Source organism: Ambystoma mexicanum, chromosome 4p (genome assembly GCF_040938575.1).
Source record: "Ambystoma mexicanum isolate Mex_15411 chromosome 4p, UKY_AmexF1_1, whole genome shotgun sequence".
Classification (NCBI taxonomy): domain Eukaryota; kingdom Metazoa; phylum Chordata; class Amphibia; order Caudata; family Ambystomatidae; genus Ambystoma; species Ambystoma mexicanum.
Window position 1 is genome coordinate 1237123731 of NC_090927.1, and position 22954 is coordinate 1237146684.

A 22954-nucleotide genomic window follows, 5' to 3' on the forward strand; every position below is an offset into this window, starting at 1 on the left:
CCACCCTGTGAAACTTGATCCCAGTATCTGCTCAAAATGCCCCAACTTTGCAAATCTCTCAAAAGCTAGCTTTTTAAACACCACCTGAACAAGCACTAACATCAGTGGCCACATACACTGAAGGACAGACCGCAACTTGTGCTGCGCTACCCACACCCTGTACAGCACTCCACTGTTCTCAAGCAAGGCCTGTCCTTTAAGTAATAAAATAGATTAAAACACCTTGATCAATGTGCAAAGGATTTTCACAAAGCTATTTCTCTGCATTCTTCTCCATGTCCTGGGACAGAAACAAATATAGTGATTTCTCATCTTTACAACCACATGCATAATCACTTGTAGCACCTTTTTCATCAGCTTGAGTGTTTGAGGTGCAAGAGTGTACATACCCTTGAGCGCATGTCAGAAGTGCATGCATCTGCATTGGATAAAAAACTAAAGGAGGCTAGAAAGACCAGAAAGCTCCAGCAGTCAATAATACATTATATCCAGGACAAAGAAAACATTGAAAGAAAACATTTTCATTAGTACATTTATTCTGGCCTGAACACTGAACAGAGGGAATGTCTCCTGTACATAGAAAATGTCTAAAAGTGTAAATGGATTAAAACATCTTTAAAATGCTTTTTCAAACAGTGTACAACATAACATGTAGGCAGAACAAATTTGAACATAACTTTACACTATAATTGACGCAGCGTCACTTAGTATTTACACGGTTAGGTAAGTGTTCAAATATACAGCTTGTAGCATTCTTAAAAGAAGGCCTTAAAAAACTATAAAAGCACAATATAAATAAAAAGATGATGCCATTCCCAAAGCCAGACTCCTAAAATCAACTTGCAGGAATTCTGATGTAGTAATCCATGAGACAAAACTGGCACCAATTGGAAAATACTTTAAATGTAGGTGCCATGTGTGTAACAAGTCCATTTCTTTCGTTACTTTTGTGCCATGGCAGATGCCTCCATTAAAAATGAAAGATAAAAACTCTTCCCAAAATTTAAAAAGTGGGCTACGTTGTTTTTCGAAAACCTTTTAGAATTGGATAGATATTTTCAAAGGCTTCATATATTTCTGCACGGACCTTTGCACCTAAAACAAATTGTGAAAAAGAAAATGTTACTAGTGACCATTCTATTTCATACGCTTAGCTTAAACAGTTTCATGGATATGGTGGAGTCATTCAACACGAATTAAACATCAGAAAATGTTACCTCCCAGAAACATAGGTTGTAGGATGGGAGCACGAGAATCGGGATTCTTTATATGCATCTTTGGGGCAGGGGTCCTGCTATATCCATGAAATCTGTACCTTTGCGAGTCTGTGCATGCACATAGGTCTGCACGCTAATCACTAAGCCAGGATATGCGATGTTCCTATAGATTAGGCTAAAGTATGCAATGTTGCTTCCTGGTTTCTGGAGGTGTGCAGATGAAGAGGACAAAAGGAAAAGATACGGCTGAAGAGGTCATGGACAACTCGACATGTACGTTGAAGGGAGAAATAACTGAAGCATACACAAACAGACTTATTTATTGTTAATTTGTAATGCGCCTACACACAAGTGTTTTGAAGGCACAGCAAGGCTGGGGAAGGGGGGACAGCAAGGAGAAAGTAGTGATCCTAATGGGCTATGCGACATTCAGATCGTGCAAGTGGTGTAGCGAGAAGTGCAAGGGGGAAGGGAGGTGGGGAAGTGCAGGAGCTGGGTAGAAGGGTCCATGAGAAGGAGAGTGCCAGGGAGGCCAGGTGAACAGAGCCAGGGGAAAGAAGGAAGTGGGGGTCCATAACTGGATGCAAGCCGATCAGCTAAGTGTGGGCAGGGGGGTCTGTGAGGGAAAGTGCAGGATAAGTGTTGGGGGAGGGGGGAGAATAAGTGCAGAGGTAGAGTGGAAGGGGAGGGCCTGGCGCCCTGTGAGACTCTGAAGGAGCCAGGCCAACAGTCTGAGGCACAGGGGACATTAGCAAGGGAAGGGGAGGGGTGAGAAAGAAGAGAAAAGGGAGGTCTTAAGGAGCTTTAGGAACTTAAGGGGACTCGGCTCAAGTCTGAGAGGGCAGGGAGGCCCTTCCAGAGCGAGAAACATGCAGAGATCTACCCCCCACAAACTGCTTGGAAAAACTTCTGATTTGCAGAGAGCTAGACTAGCGAAGGACTCCAGTCGGGAGGTATTTCGAGAGAAATAGCTGGATATTGCGTGGTCCCCGGCCCCAGAAAGCCTTGTGGATTATGCAGAGGGCCTTGAATTTGATCCTCGCAACCGGGAGCAAGGGGAGGGATTTAAGGGCTGGTGAGATGCGGTCCCTGGGCTTGAGGCCAAGGGTAAGTCTTTCAGTCCTATTCTGGATTAGTTGAAGAGGGGAAGGGAAGAGTTAGGAAGATTGAGGAAGAGGCTGCTGCAGTAGTCCAGCATGGATAGAACTAGAGCCCTGGCGACATCCAGTTTCTGGGGGAAGGCGAGGAAGGGGAGAATGCTTCTGAGGAGGTGAAGCTGAAAATGGGCCTTCTTGGCCAGGTCCATGATGTGAGGAGAAGGAGAGGGAGGAGTCGAAGATAACGCTAAGGTTTTTTGCTTCACACGAGGGTGAGGGGATGGGGTGCACGGAGGGTGGCCAGAGTGTAGGAGGGAAAGAGGGAGCAGGGGTCCCAATGAGAAGGATCTCAGTCTTACTGGCATTAAGGCAGAGATTGTTAGTAGTGCACCATGACTGAATAGCAGACAGGCAGTCCGGAAAAGGAGGAGGAGGAGGAGGGACGCTTGAAAGAAAGCTGCTTGTCATCAGTATAACACTGAAGGTTAGGAGGGAAGGTGGAGATCAGATGGGCTAGGTGGGCCAGGTAGATATTGAAGAGCCAGGGTGAGAGGAGAGAACCCTGAAGGACACCACAGGTGGAGAGTGAGATGGCGGATAGGAAAGGGCCCAATTGAACTTGGGAATGCACTGCTCCTGCAGCTACCTGGGGGGGAGGGGGCTTCGACCCCTTTGGACTCATTGTCGTTTGGCAGTATCCATCCCACAGACTACGCTAACGCTACAGACTGCTTCATATGGATCCTTTTGCAGCTTCTATCCCTCGTCTGTGCTGCTATTACAGTCCCGCTCTATTTGCTTGACATGTACAACAAATCTTTTTCCACTTTTCACAGTATTGCAACAATCAAGTTATTCACAACCAGGATTATTGTTTTAGTAGTCCCTGGCGTTAGTGGAATGCCTTTGTCACCTCTCTCTAGCATAAGTGCTCCCTCATCGCCTACTATACTCTTAGCAAAGTGGTCAGCTCACCTCCCCTCTAAGCAGATAACTTTTGAAGTCTCCACAGATTTTTTTTACGTCTGGACATTGCTGGTAACATTTTAACAAATAATTCTTCATTGTTATTAGTCCACATAACGCCCCTCAACCACTCCTACAATGTTGATAACATGTGGCCAATCCACTTCTTTAAGTTGCATCTTTTAGCCAGCAGGCACCCCAGGTTCAGAAATAGTCTTGTGTTCTAAAGCGCCACCCCCAACCCAAACAAGTATCCCTTAGACATTGCCGGGACAGGTATTTTTACTATTTCTGACAATTTGTCACACACTTGTGACCAGAATCTGAAGAGTCTGGGGCAGTCCCAAAATATGTACATAGCCAGCTTCCCCTTCGTTAGATCAAGGAGAGAGGCCTTTATAATTCGGGCAGAGTTTTGTTAGTGTAGTCTATTTAATATTTTGAATTGTATACATTTGAACCTTGTGTTTAGCGAGACCTGGCCGTAAGATTGCACATCTTGTGCCATTTGTGATCAGTGATTTCCATGACCAAGTCTGTAGCCAATGTGTCTCTCACTTTGACTGATGTGTCAGGTGCTTGTTCAATGACCATCTTGTATAAAGTTGCTACAATTCTGAGACATACAAATGAATTTGCGATATATATGTTGCACACAAATTCTCTGCTGGTTCCAAGGTTTCCTGAGAATGCTGCCCTCCACCTGTAGTATTGCAGTATTGAGTGTGCCCCTGTGCTCTTCCTTCCAACTGTGCATGCGCAGAAATTGCTCCTCCAGATACACGTCACGTAGTGTTGTCATTAAGTCGATCTCAGTGTGCCTGTACAACCTTATCCCAAGTTGGAAGACCTGGAGCCTCCACATTTGTAGGTTTTTGTAATAGGGGGTTGTTGGGGCCATTTTGAAGAATATCTTGCACCACGCTACAAGCGTTATTTGCAAAGGATCAAACTGGCAATCAGTATATTCTCCTCCAACCAACACATTTTTCAGCTCTGCCTTTCTGCCTGCAGCACTCTCTAGCATAACATGGAGCGGTTCCCCACCAATCCCAAACCAATAGGTCAAATATGTCTGGGCTGCTATCCAATGTTGTTCAAAGTTAGGGCCCATGAATCCCCCTCTGTGATAGGTTCTAACATTCTTTGCAATCTTTGCATACAGCGCCGGAGTGCCATAGGAAATGAGACGGTAGCCTTTGTAGTGTAGTGAAGAAGGTCTGACCCAGCCACAGAGGTATGTTTAATAATAGATATAGAAATGTGGGCAGAATCATCATCTTAATCATGGCTATTCTGCGTTTCCATTTGCTCAAGTTGCCCTGAGTATGTACCGTAGTTGTGTTCATGTAAGAGTGTGTTACTGGAAACCATAACTCCTACATATTTAATACAGCCTAGTGCCGATTTTAGTTGGTATCTTCAATGGGGATTAGCATTTTTTTCAGTCGGGGGAAACATCTCGGACTTTGCATAATTTACCATAAATGCAGAGAATTCGACAAACTGTGTACTATCCATAATTGGATCCAGGTTGTCTTGTGGGTTTCTTATAAAATCTGTAGATCATCTGCATGAACGGAAACAATGTTCAGGGTCCCAGCTACATGTATCCCACAGCAAGCATGCCATGCTCTGATCAGATCAGCCAGAGGTTCTATGGCTATCCCGAACAAGAAGGGGGATAATGCCTTGACTGTTCTCCCTCCCCTGTGTGAATGGCTCAGATAATGTCCCATTCAGCAGTACTTTGGCTGTGAGGTCTGTGTACAATACTTCACAAATTCTACGAATTGGGTACCGAATTTCCACTCCCGCACCATCTCCCAGTCAGTGTTAAACAAAGAAATTCCTAGGAGACCATGTTAAATGCCGTTTGAGCATTGAGTGATACAGCCACTGCAGTCATTTCCAGTGAGATCCGAGACATATAAAAAACATGGCTTATGTTGAATGCCGTTGATCTTCCTGGAACAAAGCCAGCTTGGCCGTGATAGCCAGCTTGGCCGTGATGAACTATAGAAGGCATCAAGGGGCGTAGTCTATTGGCTATGATTTTAGCATATATTTTGGTATTGACATTGATAAGGGAGAGCAGCCTGTATGATCCGAAGTCCTCCGCGGGATTCCCAGGTTAAGAGAGTAACCTTATATTTGCTTCACGACGCAAGGCTGGAAGTTTGGAATTCTGTAGAGACTCCTCTCATACCATCAGCAAGTACAGGACGATGATGCCGTCAAACGCTTTGTAAAATTCTGCGCCAAGACAGTGTAGGCCTTGTTTCTGGGCAATGCCTCTATTGCTTTTAGGATTTCCTCTCGAGTGAATGGGTGGTTAATTTGATCACTTGCAGCCCCATATAGCTTGGACATGAGAATCTCGTCAAATAGTGCATGCATTTCCTCTTCCCTCTTGTTGGCCTGTGCATGGTACAGGTTGCTGTAACAATTTTGAAATATGGCTTTCATTTCCTTATCAGTATGACGTATATTGCCCCCTTTTGTCTCGTATAAGTGGTACGCAATTCCTCCCCCTTTCTAGTTTTATCAGGCATGAGACATCCCTACCTGGGCGCTCCCTCTAGCCATATTTCCTGGCTGCCATGTGCCTAGCAAAGTTTTAACCTCCCTGTCTGCATGCTCCAATGCTGGAGAAGGGAGTAGTTTCTTACCTGTAACTCGATTTCTCCAGCGTTGGTATCTTTCATGGATCGACATGCTGTGAATATTCCCAGTCGTCAGGCGGGAAACCCCGGTAACTTTAACTTAGTAGTTTTCCTATGGAAAACAACGTTGACCCCATCAACGTCTTTGTGGTGCTTTAGGCAGCAATAATGGGACGCCGAGTGTAAAGCTCCGCCCCAGCAGCTTCCCCTCAGATTTTAACCACTCCAACTGGCGGATGATCTTTAATGATGTTTGCCTGAAGGGGGTAGGCTGGAGGGCGCATGTGAATCCTTGAAAGATGCCAACGCTGGAGAAATGGAGTTGCAGGTAAGAAACTAAACTACTTCCTTCTCCAGCACTGGATCTTTCATGGATTCACATGCGGTGTATAGATTTTGTAGCAGTACAACTGCTTGGAGGTGTAAACCATGCAAACACAAATTAAAGGATTTGAAGACGTGTACATTAATGCAGAAAGGATACTTTTTTTAAAGGAAGAGAACATGAACAGCCCTGGAAGCTGCAGGGATTACCTTACTGGAACAGTTGCTGAAGGACTGCACGTCCCATCTGCACATCTTCAGCGTGTTGCTGGTGTAAGCAGTAGTGCCTGGTGAACGTGTGGGTCACCACCCATTTTGCTACTTGGCAAATGTCTCTTATGGGACCACCAGACCATAGAGCCGCTGAGGCAGCCGTCGCCCTAGTCGAGTGCACTCTAGGGGCCGATTGTAATAGCCTGTTGGATTTAGAGTGGCAGAAGAATATTGTAAATGAAACCCAGCTTGAAATGCTGTTTGTATATGAACTTTACTTTGTTGGATGGACCAAAGGCTACAAAGAGTTGCCTAGAGGATCTGAAAGACTTTGTGCGATCCAAGTCATATGTCAATGCCCCTTTGACATTTCTGCTGGTTAAGTGGCCTCGGGGAAGAATGTAGGAAGAGTGATCAATGATAGTTTAGGAATGAAATGCGGGTTAGTGGATAGCACTACCTTGTCTCTCATGAAGCGCAGGAATGGAGGATCAATAAACAAGGATTGGAGCTCCGAAACACGTCTAGAAGACGTAATGGCCACCAAAAAAGCCACTTCCAGGTTAGAAACTTGATGTGGGTTGTAGGCATGGGTTGGAATGGAGTTCATCAGACCTGCTAAGACTAGGTTCAGGCTCCATACAGGTGAAATCCTTTTTTGTGGTGGAAAGGTGTGGAAAAGGTCTTTTAATAAATGATTGATTAGCCTGCCACTGTATAGCAGGGAGGATCTTCTTTTCCATGTAAATCTGGAGATTGACGATAAATGCACATTGATCGAAGAGGCAGCCAAACTTTCTGTAGCTAGTTTCAGCAGATAAAGAAGGAGCTGATGAGGTGCAATAGCTAGCGGTTGCCGATCTGGTTGTAGTGCACACCATGCACAGAATCCACTTTCGACTATAGGAGATGTTGGTGGAAGGGGCTCTTGCTGCCGCTAGGATGCGGCGACAGTCCTGAGGAATATTCAGATTTCCAAACTCAGAGTGGTAAGAAACCATGCCGTCAATTTGAGAGAGCCTGGGTTGTGATGAAAGATCATCCAGTTGTTCTAGGATAGAAGATTTGCCTGGGAGCCTAGATAAATCAGCTTGTCCACTGCCAACTGGAGCAGGTCGGAGAATCTTTATGGTTCTTCTTATGAGAGGAAAGGGAGGAAATGCGCAAGCGAACACCCCGTTTCCAAGGGAAAGGGAATGCCTCCTCTTGAGAGTCCGGATGCGGAATCCTGCTGCCAAATTTTTGGCATTGTCTGTTGTCGGGGCTGGTGAAGAGGTCCAGAGTGGTGCGACCCCACCTTGAGAAAATTCTGGAAGCTGTGCAGTTGCCACTCGTGTGTTTGCGAGGAGTCCCTGCTCAGGTTATCTGCTTGCTTGTTCTGCATCCCTGGTAAGTGGAAGATCTGAATCAGGATGTTGTGCCGGATGGCCCAGTGCCAGATGGTTTGTGCTTCCTGTGATAAGGTGTCTGAATGAGTCCCACCTTATTTCCGTAGGTAAAACATTGCGGTCGTGTTGTCAGTGAGGACACGTAGCAGTGAGCTCTTGATAAGGGGGAGAAAGGATTTGAGGGCCCAGTGTATTGCCTGCAACTCTAGTAAATTGATGTGCAGTAAGGTTTCTTCGGGTGACCAGAGTGCTTTGACCTGGTGCTGGTCTAAACGTGCACCGAAACCCACTTGGGAGGCATCGGTCAAAATAGTGAGTAGGAATTTTGGCTCCACCAGTGGCATTCCTTTCGTGATGTTGGAGGGGTGTGCCCACCATTTCAGATTGTCTGATAGAGTCCGGGTCATCTGTACATTGTCTGACCAGGAACCTGGATTTGGGAGCATCTGGTTGCGAGGAATCTTTGCGCTGGACGCATGTGAAGGTGACATTGGGGAATGAGAGGAATGCAAGATGACATGGTTCCCAGAAGAGCCATGCAAGAGCGGACTGTGACCATCTTGTTAGGTGTAAATGAGCCCGCTACAGCTAGAATTCTTTTGACTCTTTCCACCGAAGGTTAGACCAGATTGTGGTTTGTAAGGAATTACGCGCCAGAAAAACCAAGTTCTTTGAGGGAACTGTACAGGATTTTGTATAGTTGATGGCAAAGCCCAATCATTGGAGAAGCAGCTCTGTTTTGTTGAGAGACAATAACGTTTGTTGGTACGTGGCTCCTCGAATTAACCAATCGTCCAAGTACAGGTAAACATGGTGGCCTTGCTTCCGGAGGAAGGCTGCTTCTGCAGCCATGTCCTGGGTGCCGATTTTAAGCGGAATGGCAGAACCCGAAATTGTTAATGGCTTTCGTCTACTACGAACCGCAGGTATTTCCGATGCCTTGGGTGTATTGGCACATGGAAGTGGGTCTAGGGCCGCAAGGAACTCCTGTGGCTGTACATCTCTTATTACCTCTTGGAGCGTTACCATTTCGAATGTTTGTTTTTTGATGTTTTTGTTCAGTAGCCGTAGGTCCAAAATGGGGCGCCATTTGCGATCTGGTTTTTTGACCACAAAGTACCTGGAGTGCACTCCCTTTCCTCTTGCTGAGAGAGGCCCCTTTTCGATGGCTCTTTTCCTTAGAATGTGGCGTATCTCGGGCCGTAACACGTGATGGTGTGGGTGAGAAACCTTTATTGGGGGAATTGGGAACTGTGGTCGCTTAAACTACAAAATGTGGCCTTACTGGATAGCACCTAGCACTCATCTGTCCGCAGTTATAGATTGCCACTAGTTGAGGTGGAACGCCACATTTCCTCCTATTTGACTGTCCTTGCGGCACTCATTGTTGCGTCTTACTCTGGCGACCTCTCTGGCAGGTGGAAGACCTGCGCTTTATTTGCCCTTGGAAATCTCTATTGCGCTGTGAAGATTGGTAACCGCGCTTGTAGCCCTGAGAATAATATCCAGGTCTACTGAATCCCTTGCGGTCTCTGGAGTTTGAGAATTTTGAGTTGCCTGAGACTCCTCGAAAGGAACGAAAGGGGCAAAAGGATCTCCTGTTTTGCAGAGCTGTAAAAGATGTACCCGTGTCTGAATCTGCCTTCATGGCCTTAAGGGCTTAATCTATTTTGTCGCCAAATACATTCTCACCTTCGCACGGCATATCAACAACTTTGTGCTGTACGTCTTGACAAAAGTCTGTCCAGCAAAGCCAAGCCTGGCGTCTTGAGTACTACCCCATTGCTGATCTGTTTAAAGACAGTTTTGGCTACTGCTATAGTGATGCTGTAATTTGACGCCACTTCTTCTCGCACCAAAAGCATAGCCTCTTTTCTTTGTTTTTCTGGGAGGTGTTCTAATAGGGGGGCCAAGCAGTGCCACATTTCACAATCATATTGCACGACAATAGCCAGGGAATTAGCTGCTTTAACCATAGTGGCTCCAATGGGCAGAACCTTCTTAACAAAAGCATACCATTTTTTATTGTCAGGAGGAGTGGCACACTTGTGTTGTGTTGTGTCCTAGCTTTGCGGCTAGCAGCAGCTGAGACCACCGACTCTGGCGTTGGTTGTGACGTAAGGCATTTTGGAGCGTAATCTGGAGCCTTACACAATCTCCTTTCACCGCCGGCGCGGAGGCAATCCTGCCATACATGATCGAGAATAGGAATGGAAAAACTGCTTTCCTTCTTTTCCCACATATGATCGAAGAGGAAGCAATCCTTCTTTTCATCCAGAATTAAGCCAAACTCCTGGCAGGCTTTATCCATCATGGAGTGAAACGCTCCAATGTCGTCCAGGGGTGAAGGTTGAGCTGGACTACCCGGTGCGACTTGGTCCGGATCCGTATCTCATGTGTCAGCTCTCCTAGGAGATGAGAAGGCAGTGGAAGTTATAACTCGAGGATCTGTGTCCTGGTCCGTGTGGACCAATTCACCCTCTTCTTGTTCCCTCCTTTGTGGGCTAAATGCACATGGAGGAGGTCTAGGAGGAGAAGAAAGAGGAGGTGCTACAGTGATGTGAGGTGAATGGTAGTCTAGGATGAACCAGGAAAGTGAGGGAAAGCTAGCAGGCAGATGACATAGTACTTTTTGTGGCGACATCACCATGGTAGGCTGAAGGGCAGGGGTGGTCACATGGGTCTCCATAGCACAAACAGCCTGGTAGCAAGCTCATGATGTGAATGTTGAGGCTATATATTAGGGCGGCTGCATGAAGATCTAACTAATGAAATCAAAAGCCATAACCACCTCCTGCTGCTTTGGCCATTTGGGTGTGCAATGTGCATTGACCCAATTAGGTGGGCATTTAGGAGAACCTGGAGGCTAAAACCTATGCAGCCAGTGTACACCTCAAGGGATGAACAATGCTACTGCTGCTGTAATCATCAATGAAATCATCCATTCAACCCTCATTTACAAGGACTGCCTATCCTGGCAACTCTCCACAATCACATCACGTGGAGCAGGAGCACTGGCTGGAGAAGGTACTTACTTTGTCCAGGAAGCATTTTAACCAACTGGACATTTCCTTTCTGTACCATGTTAGGGTAAAATAGGGATGCTAACAGAAGCTGGCTAGGTGCATAATAGGCAAATTAGTGAAAATCACACAAGATCCAAATGCCATTTTTGTACATGTAAGATGTGTGTTTGTACCCATCAATTACATCATTTGTTAGAAATGTTCCATACGCCAATGAAACTGTCTAGTGGTTGTATGCTAATTGTTTTTTATGCAGCCAGTGTACACTTTGCACAAGCATCTTGGTGCTGTATAAATCCTCAAACGGATACATGTAGCAACCTAATTACTGTAGAAATAGAAGTGTTTTGATACTAAAACTCTGGTTTGAGAGATTTCAGATTTGAGCATGTAGATGCTTCCACCGTTTGGCTGCTGTTGGGAAGAATTCTCAGAAATGTGCTAATTCCCTTCTACCTTAGAGACCCCCAGCACGTTTTGCTGGACTTTAGTACTTTTAATTTCTAACCTTTTAGTGAGTGAGAGTGAGACCTTTTTCCCACTCTCTCATGTATTTTTCTGTGAATTGGACTTTGGAGTCTGACAAACTCCATAGGCATTACCTTTACATTGTGACACACAGCACCTTCAGTGTAATGACACAGGGAAGTCTCTAAGATTTCCCAAAGGTTTAAATACCTTCTCTTGGTGAAACTACTGTTTCCAAGAGCAGTGAAGTGAAATTGATTTTACTTACATTTTGTAACTTTCTAGACCCAGCACACACTAGCTTACCATAGGGTGCTGGAGGGGTTACTTAGTATCCCCTTTGTCTAGTTTCTCATGTAACATTTTTATGTTACCCTTTCTACAATTAATGGCTGGTGGCAGTGGTTTACTTTTTCCTGCCATTGTGTAATTTTACAGCGGGCTGCAATTGCAGCTACAGTAAGACGCTCATGGGTGTCCATTTTGTCAAAATGGCCCGTTCTTTTTTCCACCATTTCTTGTTGGAAAGGTCCTTCTTGAGATTTACTCTGCGCGCCAAACCAGGTTTGGTCTCCTTGTCCGTTTTGTCTTTGGCGGGATTCACTGTTGAGCCCGGATCTGGCTCCAGCGAAGAGTGTGTGTGAGTGTGTGAGTGTGAGTGTGTGTGTGTGAGTGTGTGTGTCTGTGTGTGTGTCTGTGTGTGTCTGTGTGTGTGTGTGTGTCTGTGTGTGTGTGTCTGTGTGTGTGTGTGTGTGTGTGTGTCTGTGTGTGTGTGTGAGAAACCTGCATAGAAGGCAAGGCTTTTTGCTTGGAAGGCAGAGTCGACCACTGGACGAAGGAATCCAAAGAAGAACTTGGAAGAGACGCCGGCTGCAACTCCTGGGCAGTTGGTTTGCCCGGTGATGCCCTGCTGCTGTGCTGAAGCTCCGAATTCGCCTCGACTAGAGAAGCTTCTCCCCTTGGGTTGGTTGGAGCAATCAACCCCAAAGTGAACTTGCCTGTACATCCTCTCGGAGCTGGCTGTACTTCCACTGCAGGAACAGATTGCCAGGGAGAAGAACACCAGATCGAGTGGATTGCATTTACGTCTGACCCGAACTCCAGGAAGATCCTCCGGACTTCCATGAAGCAGGACTGACCAAGTCTGAGCCACCTCAACGGAGTTCTGGACCCCAGATGCGAGGAAAGTCCATTAAGGTATCAGAGACCGCAGTGGTGCTATTTGCAAGAGACGCGAGGAGCTGAAACTGCGAAGTGCCGGTGATCTGAAGTTTGCCCATTGCTGCCGCCGACTTTCCATTATAGTGCAGGAGTCCCCAGAGGACCTCCCTCTTGTCCACACGACTGAGGCCCAGGAACACAGGATCTGCAGACCTACACAGGAACAGAAGTACAGCTGGATCCAGTTTTCTTCTAACCAAAGGTACTGTAAAACTAAGGGGACTTACCTTTTGTTGTGTAGCCTTGCTATCTCTCAGTTGAGACTTGCCTTGGATGCTTTTTGCAGAGTTGCTTGCAGCTTTGCCCCTCCAAACCTCCCAGCTTGTGGCCCTTCAAGTGATCTTATTTCTACAAACTTTTCTAAAAACATTGTAAGTACGGATAAGTACTGTTTCCTGGTTTGTTGGACCCGCTGGAGAAAATCTCGACGAGACTTCTATTGAGCCCGCTGCCGTGCCGTGCAAACGCAAAGTAAATCGTCCTGGAGGACGTCTTTGCATGCGGCGCCTGGCTTGCCTGACTTCCTAATCCACAAGGTGATTACATACCCAGGTGTGTGTGTGTGTGTGTGTGTGTGTGTGTGTGTGTGTGTGTGTGTGTGTGTGTGTGTGTGTGTGTGTGTGTGTGTGTGTGTGTGTGTGTGTGTGTGTGTGTGTGTGTGTGTGTGTGTGTGTGTGTGTGTGTGTGTGTGTGTGTGTGTGTGTGTGTGTGTGTGTGTGTGTGTGTGTGTGTGTGTGTGTGTGTGTGTGTGTGTGTGTGTGTGTGTGTGTGTGTGTGTGTGTGTGTGTGTGTGTGTGTGTGTGTGTGTGTGTTTTTTTAATTGGACTCGTGTCTTATGAGTATATTTGGACTCCTTTTGGACTTGTGCTTGGATAAGCCTGTTATTGTCTTTACATACTCCAAGCATTACTAAGAGTGTGTCCTCATTCTTTCTGTTTAGGGCACTTCCTGGAGGGAGACCCCGCCCTCGCTAATCACGTGACGTGCAAGTTGCTCCCCCCTCCTTTCCTACAAGTACTGTCTCCCTGGCGCACTCGCACCGCGCACTAAGTACGGATAAGTACTGTTTGCTGTTCGTTGTTCGTTGTGCTTGGTGCGCGGTTTGGGTTGGCAGCACTTGACTTAGCCATACTGTAAACGAGGGGGAGAAAGAAAGGCGCAAAAAAAATAAATAAAAGGGAAAACTGTGCACAACGTGAAAGGGTAAGAGGCTACTGCCTGTATTATCATCTTCACCCATATTGCAATCTCTAAGCTACGTACTGTGCACGAAACTAATGTGGAAAAAGATTATAGATTGGGTGATCAATATTAGCAAGACATAATAACCCAGTTGTGATCAATCAAAGAAAGGGGGTAGTTTATCTGTGTTTAATTGTGATAGCATGGAGAAGGGTCCCTACACATTGTAATCTGGTATGCCGCCTATGAATGGCGCACTATTTAAAGAAGGATTTAATCCAAAATTAAAAAACATGGTGGGAATGCCGCATACTCCAACAGTCCCACTCTCAAAGAAGAAAGGAGCTTCCTGTGCAGGGGAGAAAAAAGTGGGAAACAAAAACAGGAACCGCTTGATGTCAAAGGTACCCGATATCCGCTCATATTATAATTTGAATACAAGTACAGGGACCGAAATTCCCCAAGAACAACAACAACAAATTAAAAATGGTCATCTGAATCAAGAAAAGCTCACTGAGCTGAATAACCGCCTTGACATGGAAGTAGCTGCCATTAAAGTAAGCGCACCTGTAACATCAAATGTCGGGGTGGGAAATGCAATCTCAGACACTACCATGGAACATGAGAGTAAACGGTGTGAAAATGAAGTATATGTACCCCAAACACTTGAAAAAATTGTTGAAAGTCTGCCCAAGCCCTGTATAGTCGAAGCTCAGCAGAGACTAAGAGAGGCTTATCATAACTTGCAAATTACAGGTCAAGTATATGAGGAAGCTATACATTTCATGGATTGTAGCTCTGCCTCGACGAGTGAAGAGGAAGTTGTGCTTGTACACTCCAATACAGGAGACTTAATGCAATTAGACAATCTATCGCCTATTCCAACACAACATCAACATGACATTAGCAGGCGTAGAGTTGAAGAGGAGGATATAATGAATGCATCACAAAATCATAAAGCAATGACATCTTTAGAAAAGTTAGAATGTTCTGAGGAAGAAGCGTTTGTGAAATCACTCTTTTGTTCCTCCAACCCCCAGGCAAGCTGAAAGGGGAAACAAAAATCTCACGGGTGGGAAAGCACGGCAGTTGATTCCTGTTGAAAGTCCTGCAGAAGAGGCCCAGGCCCTGATTGAGAATAATTCTGTCCTATTAGCAATGAACACAGCTCTGCTATCGTTGGCCAAATTATACGAAGCAATGGACCAAAAATTGAACTATCAAACTATATTATTGAATAAGCTGACAGATCAAAGCAACAGCTGCCAGGAAATGGGAGAACGGAGAGAGTGTATTCAACAATATGAAATATTCAGATATTGTGAATCAAAAGAGTCGGGAACCCAGACCACATTCCCCCTAAATCTAACAGACTGCAGGTTTAAGACTCCTTTGCAATCAAAACAGTTCAATTTTAGTAGGGCTCCTAGTACTAATAAACCTGAAGAACCCTCAAAGCATCTGTTACAGAATGGAGCAAAAGGTAGGGATGGTGAGATGCCCACGACTAAGTTAATCGTGGAAGCAACTATTGAGACCAATAATAGTGAAAAAGGACAACAGAAAACAGAAGCAAAACAGAACAAGCAAAACAAAGAGGGTCAATCTTTAACAAATAAAATGAAAAGTACCATGTCGGTAGCAAAGGGTGTTAAAGGGAAAGCAAAGAATAGACGAATTTTGAAGATAACAAGTGCTATAAAAGAAACCAGAGACAAATCAAAAATCACCGATGAAAGCAGTGAGCACATGAGAACTATGCCCTCAAACAGCATAAATAAAATTACACCAAGCCTATTCTACAAACCATTAAATGATTTAGTTGCAGTGGAAACCGCAATGAGAAGAAGTGAAAGTGCCCAACCTCAGGCACTCCCCAACAATGAAAAGATAGATTCAAGGTGGAGGGGGTTAAATGAGGTGCAAATGAGAGAAGAAATAAACAAAACTGTGGAAAATTACATGGCCAGCAGGTTAAAGGAGACTACGGAAACTGGATCTAGAAAGATGGAGACAGAATCCATGCCAGAAGGGCGCCTAGTGAGAGGTCTCGAAAAACAGCGTAATGTCCTCAAATAAAGAGACAATGAAGAATGCTAGTATGAAGAAAACGGCACAATGGCAAAAGAATAAGAGTATGAGCAAAGAGGTATCATTTAAATCGAGGGCAGTGGCTCAGAAGAACAGTCACTGCTTTATACTGGAATGCAGGGACCAACCATTCCAGTAATTTGACCTGAATCGATCAAGCGTCAAACATCTGCAGGGAGATATCTCAATTGAGGAACATATCAACGTCGGACATCGACAGAGTTGAGTTTATGGATGATAAGGATCTTACACGATCCAGAGTTTCTGTACACTCAACCATTCTTGCAGCTATATTATGGCAGGCTAGGGATGTTCTCTTTCAAATGGGCTTTAATTTGTATCAAGAAAATTGTCAAACGAATGAAGAAGCCATAGGCTCCACGAAGTGGATTCCCCGCATTTATGGCGCCAACTTTGCTGCATCAAATGAGGGCAGAGGTAATCACTTAGATCGTTCATAACAACCCACAGCAAAAGAGAAACTCCAACTCATATGTTGGAATACTCGGGGGTTCAAGCATTTTACGAATACGGCGAATACAAGTTTGACATGGTGGTCTTGCAGTAGACATTGTTGGCCGAAGCCCCAATATGGGATGGATATGAAGTATACTTGGAACCAGCAATATGCCTACCGCGCGGCAGACCGATGGCAGGGCTTCTGGTTGCAGTAAAGAAATCAAAGGGCTTTACAATCTCAATGTATGATTCCATCACCCCTTTTATTCAAACCATCAAACTGAAGAGTAATTTACATCTACTTATAATCATAAACATCTGTTGGGGAAGGTCTCATGTAACTGCCGATTGTTTTTTTTGACCTTTGCCAAGAAGTTTTTGCCAAAATTGCTAAAGAAAGAAATGTTGATCATGCAATGATCATGGGCGATTTTAACATGCACCTGCGGAATAAGGGAAAAAGAAAGAGAACGTTAGAAGAAAGAAGATGGCTAGCAATAATGGAAGACATGCAGTTATTTATGCTAAATGGGACCGTGGAGGGGGACACGCAGGCTGCTAGTACATGGCATAATGGTCCAGTTGAAGCCACACTAGATTACATATTTGGGAACAGTGCACTACTGAATTTAATCCAGTCCATGACAGTAAAGTCAAAAAGGGAAAGTGATCATAGCCAACTTTGCCTGGTGTGGGAAACAGAAAAATCCCGCAGTAAAAGCATTTGTGAGACCTATAATGGAGATATAACCGCTAACAACAGGAGGAATAAAATCAAGTGGTCTAAAGCTACCTTGTGGGATTTTGATAAACATTTGTCCAGGTTTGTATTATGTATCAATAATGCAGAAATATGCACATGTGAAAAACAGCTCACAAGGACATGGGTACAAACATGCTCATGTCTTTGACATTGATGTCAAAACCAAAAAAGCTAACATGAGAAAACAAATACGACTACTAAAAGATCTAACATTAGAAGAGAAACTCCCGCAAATAAGGCACATTCGGACAGTATATAAAAACTGGTTAAGAGGTAGAAAGGCCCAATGTTACCAGAGGGACAGTGAGGATATGCTTAAAACAATTGCCTCCAAATAGCGGAAATCTGGAAGGTTTTGAATAATGTCACCTACAAAAACCAGGCTTCTGTTCAAATCAACTCCATATCGGCCAAAACCTGGTGCGATTACTTCCTGAAAATATATCAGACACCAATGATGATCCAGCAAATGCCTCTTAAAGGTACAAATTGGGATCACACGATACAATTCAATCAAAGTGACATTATATTTTACATCTCAAAACTAAGCTCCTCTAGGGCCCCTGGCCCGGATGGGCTTGATAATAAAACCATCAAAGACGAGATAGAAGTGCGGTCGCTAATACTGATGAAAATATTTGCGGTAGTGATGCGCACCAGGCTAATTCCAACATCATGGAAAAAATCTCTTAATCCCGTTATTCAAGAAGGGAGACAGACTTGATCCAGGATCCTATAGACCAATAGCCCTTCTGGACTGTCCAGGGAAAATATTTGCTCGCCTTGTCTTGCATGAATTTAACAACTGGCTAGACAGGGAGAACCTGAGGGACCCTTGGCAGAGAGGTTTCCTTAAAGGCCTAGGAACAGGTATTAACCTATTTACGACAAATGCCATCATTGCAAAGCAAGCAAGCAAAAATCTACCACTGTATATTGCATTCATTGATTTCAAAACTGCATTTGATTCTATTTTGAGGGAGCTACTAGTGGTGAAGCTAATGAAAAACAATTGCCCATGGAACATCTTGAAGTGGATCATTGAGCTTCATCAAGGTACCTCACTCCAGATAAGACTAAACAGCGACGGTTTGCTGACTGACCCCATTGACACATCGAGAGGTCTTAAGCAAGGGTGTATACTTGCTTCAGCAATTTTTAATTTCTTCATTCTGACATGGGTAGAGAGTTTCTTAACATCATAACTGACTCCCCAAAATTAGGCAAGCATGAGATTAAATGGCTCTTGTATGCCGATGATCTCCTTCTGCTTCACCGATGGGGCTACGTAATATGCTTAAAGTATTGGAGAATTATGCCAAATTCAATGGCATGGTCATAAACATTAAAAAAACAAAAGTGATCTAGTTTGGAAACTTACACCAAAGAAACAAAGAACATAGGTGGCTTCTAGATAACCAGCAGCTCGAATCAGTGGGTGAATACATTTACCTGGGAGTGAATATTAACAACAACCCACAGGACACTCCATATGAGACTACTGCAACAATGAAATGGAATAATTTAATCTCCCAAGCCAAAATCATCAGCGGCAGGTCTTGTAAATTTACCATCGCTCCTCTGCTGACATACTATAAGCAAAAGGCTCTGCCAATACAATTGTATGGGTCAGAGACAAGATTACACAAAATACGCAGTTCTTGGGATAAGAAAGAGGGGGAATATTGGAAAAATCTCTTGAAACTCTCGAGATCTACACCCATAGGCCTCATAAGGCACGAATTAGGGCTTATATCGATGCAAGCCACCTACAAATGGAGAGTATGCATGCTATACAGTAAATGTGCCCTGGAAAATCAAAAGAATGGGCTGGTAAAGCATTTAGCAAATTATGTAAAAACATCAAATGATAGTTTTGCTAAGCATTGGAAAGCCCAAGCGCAGAGATTTTTGCAAGAAGCAGACGTAGGGGATGAGCTTTTGTTACAAAATCCTGACAAAGCTAAGCAAAAGATATGGGAGACGGATTGGATAAGTACTAGAGAACAATGTCAAGTCTATAAATGCTTCAGACAGAATCCTTTTGCTTTAAAATCCCTTGGCTCCCCTGAAGAGTATCTCTTAAAATCAACAAATGTCTCGCATCGAGCAGGACTTCTGCGCTTGAGGTTAAACCAATGGAAAACCAAAGAAGTTACATCTAGATGGTTTCCTGATGCTGTAGATTTTAGTCTATGTCCATTTTGTAACAAGCATGAGGAATCACTAGAACACCTGCTCACTGAGTGCACAAAACTGGATTGTCTAAGATTTAAATACTTCAAAAACCTCTTTAAACGTTGAGTACACATGGAGGCTAAAGACCTATGGAAGTTTATATTTCATGTGCACTCAAAATCAATAGGCTATGCGACTGTAAACTTTTTAAATGAATTAAAACTAGAAAATGATGATGAACAAAAAACAAAGTAAAAAATAACAAATAATTCAATCAAACCATATAATAATGATATGCTATGTTGAGAACTGTTTAAAGCACCTTGCTTTGTATGTTAAATAACTGCTATTCGATTGCACCTTGAACACGGCACTTTCTCTTTTGTTTCTACACTTTTATATTTTCTTGTTGCTCATTTTTTCTCTTCGTTTTATCATGAATTTAAATGAATTATGTTTAGAATAAGTTATGAGTATTGCGATCAGCAGAATGAATATAATATTTATGTAATGTTATGATACATTGTATATGTTTTAATGAAGTAAATGGATTCTGTATTGAAAGGTTGAATTTGTCAGCCAAATAAAATAAAAAAAATAAAAATAAAAAAAAACATTGTGCAAGACTTACTTCACTGCAAGAAGATCTTCAGCTCTCCTAGACTTTGCTCAACTAACATTGGCTGTCCTGGCTCCCTGAGAAACTCTTCTTACATCGGACTTTGTGCTTTTGCCTTTCCTCCAGTAAGGGGTTAATTTACTTTGCATTGGAGGGTTCAAAAAGTACTTACCAGTTTATGAATTATTTGTTAACCTTTGTTTTATTCCCATATCTAATTTTTTGCACCAAACTCAGTATTGCTCTGAATGTACCAGTGATAAATCAATGTCCACAGTGTCCTAGCTATTAAAGTCACCTGAGGGTGAAGGAAGTGTCTCTGTGCCATCCCCAATGGGTATCATCTGATTAGAGAAACTAAGAGTGTGTTTTGAAGTATATTGTAAAAGTGTTACATGTTTTGCTCCCTTCTAAAGAAGACTTATTCAACCGACTGTTAAATAAATGAATAATTGTTAAATCAAGAAATCTTGAGTCTAAGTGTTTATCTGAATAACTGTCACGGTTAAACTCTGTTACAACCTTACAGCTCACATTGACCCCTCTTGAGATAAGCCTGGCTGCTCAGTCACTCTACCAACTTGTGTAGTACATGCGTATACCAAAGGTTGGCTTAACTATGCCAAGAGGACAAGACTGGTGCAGTCTTCCACAGGGTATTGCATACAATCTTGCCGAACACTGGTGGCAGGCGGTGAGGATCTATTGTAGAGTTGTGACACTGAGTATTTGCTTTGCTTTTGTTCAACTAAAAACCTTCACAAGGCTAAGCTCCACCAGAACAGCAATTGTAGCATGCCTAATAGGGAAAACCTCAAACAGGAAGCCCGTCTCTGTCTAACAATAGAAAGAAATGTGTCAGATCAGGAATCTCCCCGTTAAAGGAAAGAAAAATGAATTGATTACAAGGTTGTTGGATCACCAAAGGTTGGATAGTAGCCCTGTAACTCCTACTAATCCATAAAATGTGGACATTGATAATGAGGATGATAATTCAGAGTCTAACTCTAATGTCTTAGAAGAGTCAGAGGCGGAGAGGCGTCCCAGGATAGGAGCCCCTCCTTGCCTCAGCAGGCCCTTTTGCCTCAACCTATGTCCACTGGGACACCACAAGGTCTATCACGGAGTCCCGAATATGTGTCTCTTGAGAAAATGAGACTTGAACTGGAATTTAAAAGGTTGCAAGCTCAAGTTGAAGCCAAAGCACATCAATCTCAGTGAATTGGAAATGCAACATGCTCTTGAAATGAAACGATGGTCTCTTGAAAATGTTTCCCTCGCAGAGTCCTCTTGGTCTTCCAGTCCCAAGAGGCCTTGCCTGCCTAAAGAAGCAGTGAGTATGTATGATGTGAAACTTGATATTTTGGATTGGTTGGGTGCTTTCGAATACAATCATAGGATTCAGGGTCTCACAGGGAATCAGTTGATTCCTTGGCTTTTGTCTAGGCTTCCCCAGGTTGCAACTGATGCTGTAAGGGAGGTGGGTGAACTTGAAAGACAGGAGTATGAGAATGTGAAGCTGGCTTTGATAGCCAGATTTGGGAAAACTCCTTCCCAGTACCTTAAGAGGTTTAGGACCCACAAAAAGACTGATGGTACCCCTTGGGCTACCTGGGTGTGTGAATGTTTGAAAAACTTACATGGTTGGGTTAAGGGTTACAGAGTGAACTCATTTGAAGGAATGAGAAATCTGTTTTTGTTAGAGTCTATTTGTGATGCCTGCTCTCCTGAGCTGAGACAGCACTTGGTTGACTCAAAAGAGATTGATCTCAAGAAGTTAGCTAAAGCTGCTGACTTGTGAGTTCCAAACAGGGCCACTCACACAGATTCTGGGGTGAGGAAGCAGCACAAGAAAGATGAGAAAGAGAAATCTAATTATAACCACCCAAAAGAGGGCCACACACAGAAAAAGGGTAAGCCACATGGGAAACCAGGTCAGTCTAGTGAAACCTCTGGTGCTAAACCAGAGGGAGGTCAGCAGGAACCCCCGTTCCAGAAAACATTTGGTAAATGTTATGCGTGTGGGTCAACTGACCATGTGAAAGGGGACCCCAGACGCAAGGGTAAACCTTCAGGGGTCAACACTTTTTATTTATTTATTTGCATTTATAAAGCGCACAAGCGGCCCTGGGGCATCGTGGCGCTGTTACAGAGTGCTTATCTTACATATGTAACACAACAGTGGTGAGAACATAGAATAAAACAGATGCAAAAACGCTAGATACGGAAAGAGAGCGTACTTTAGGCTGTTGCTGGGGTTACAAAGAAACAGCATCTATACGCAAGTTAGTAGGTACATTTAGCAGAACAGTAGGGTTTTTACACTGCCGCCTTAGCCTTCATCCCTGAGAGAGAAGTTCATATGGCAAGTGGAAACTTTGATCTATTGGCTGAAGACCCCATTGGAGTCTCAGTCAGTGTTTCTTTAGTGTCTGTGGGAACAGCAGAATGTATATGTATATAACTCTATTCCAGATAATACAAAAGAATATTACAAGGACAGCGTACTAGGAAACCCCCTGCCATTAGAGACACTGGTGCCAGCATTACAGTAGTAGATGAATCTTTTTCCAAACCTGAGGATGTTGCTAAGGCACCCAAAGGTCCTATTAAACTTGCTGTAGGCCAAATCCAGATGGTTCCAATATTACCAGCTCTCATCCAGTGCAACAATATGACTAAGAATGTCTATCGGTGTACAAAATGAGGTGCCTGGGAGAGTCCTGTTGGGGAATGACTTAAAGACTCTTGGAGTTGTATCAAGCACCCCCAAGCCTCCCAGTAAAAGGAACCAGGAGCAGACTAGACTGGCCAGAGAGGCTACTTTGGATGAATCTCAATGAGAAGTTAGAGACTACTATAACTTCCAGCCCACAGGAAGGACACCCTTCTACTCGTAGGACAAGGAAAGAGACAAAAGGGGAACACTAGGTCTCAGGAAAGAAGAAGGGTGCCACACCTGTTCTAAGGACAAGGACATCCCCAAGATGACAGTCCATAGTCACACCTGTGACTCCTCCACCAGCTGAGACGGAGTGTGAGGAACAACCAGAGAATGGTGATGCAGCTACTGGTG

General features: G+C 44.0%; 1 protein-coding gene across 1 annotated transcript in view; it reads right to left on the bottom strand.

The window, feature by feature from the left end:
* Nucleotides 1-518: 518 nt before the first annotated feature.
* Nucleotides 519-22954, bottom strand: part of TBP (TATA-box binding protein) — a 519691-nt gene continuing 497255 nt past the window's right edge. The window contains exon 8 of the mRNA XM_069606902.1: nt 519-1095. Within this exon, the coding sequence (XP_069463003.1) occupies nt 1016-1095 (80 nt within the window). The 3' untranslated portion in view covers nt 519-1015. The remainder of the gene's footprint in view (nt 1096-22954) is intronic.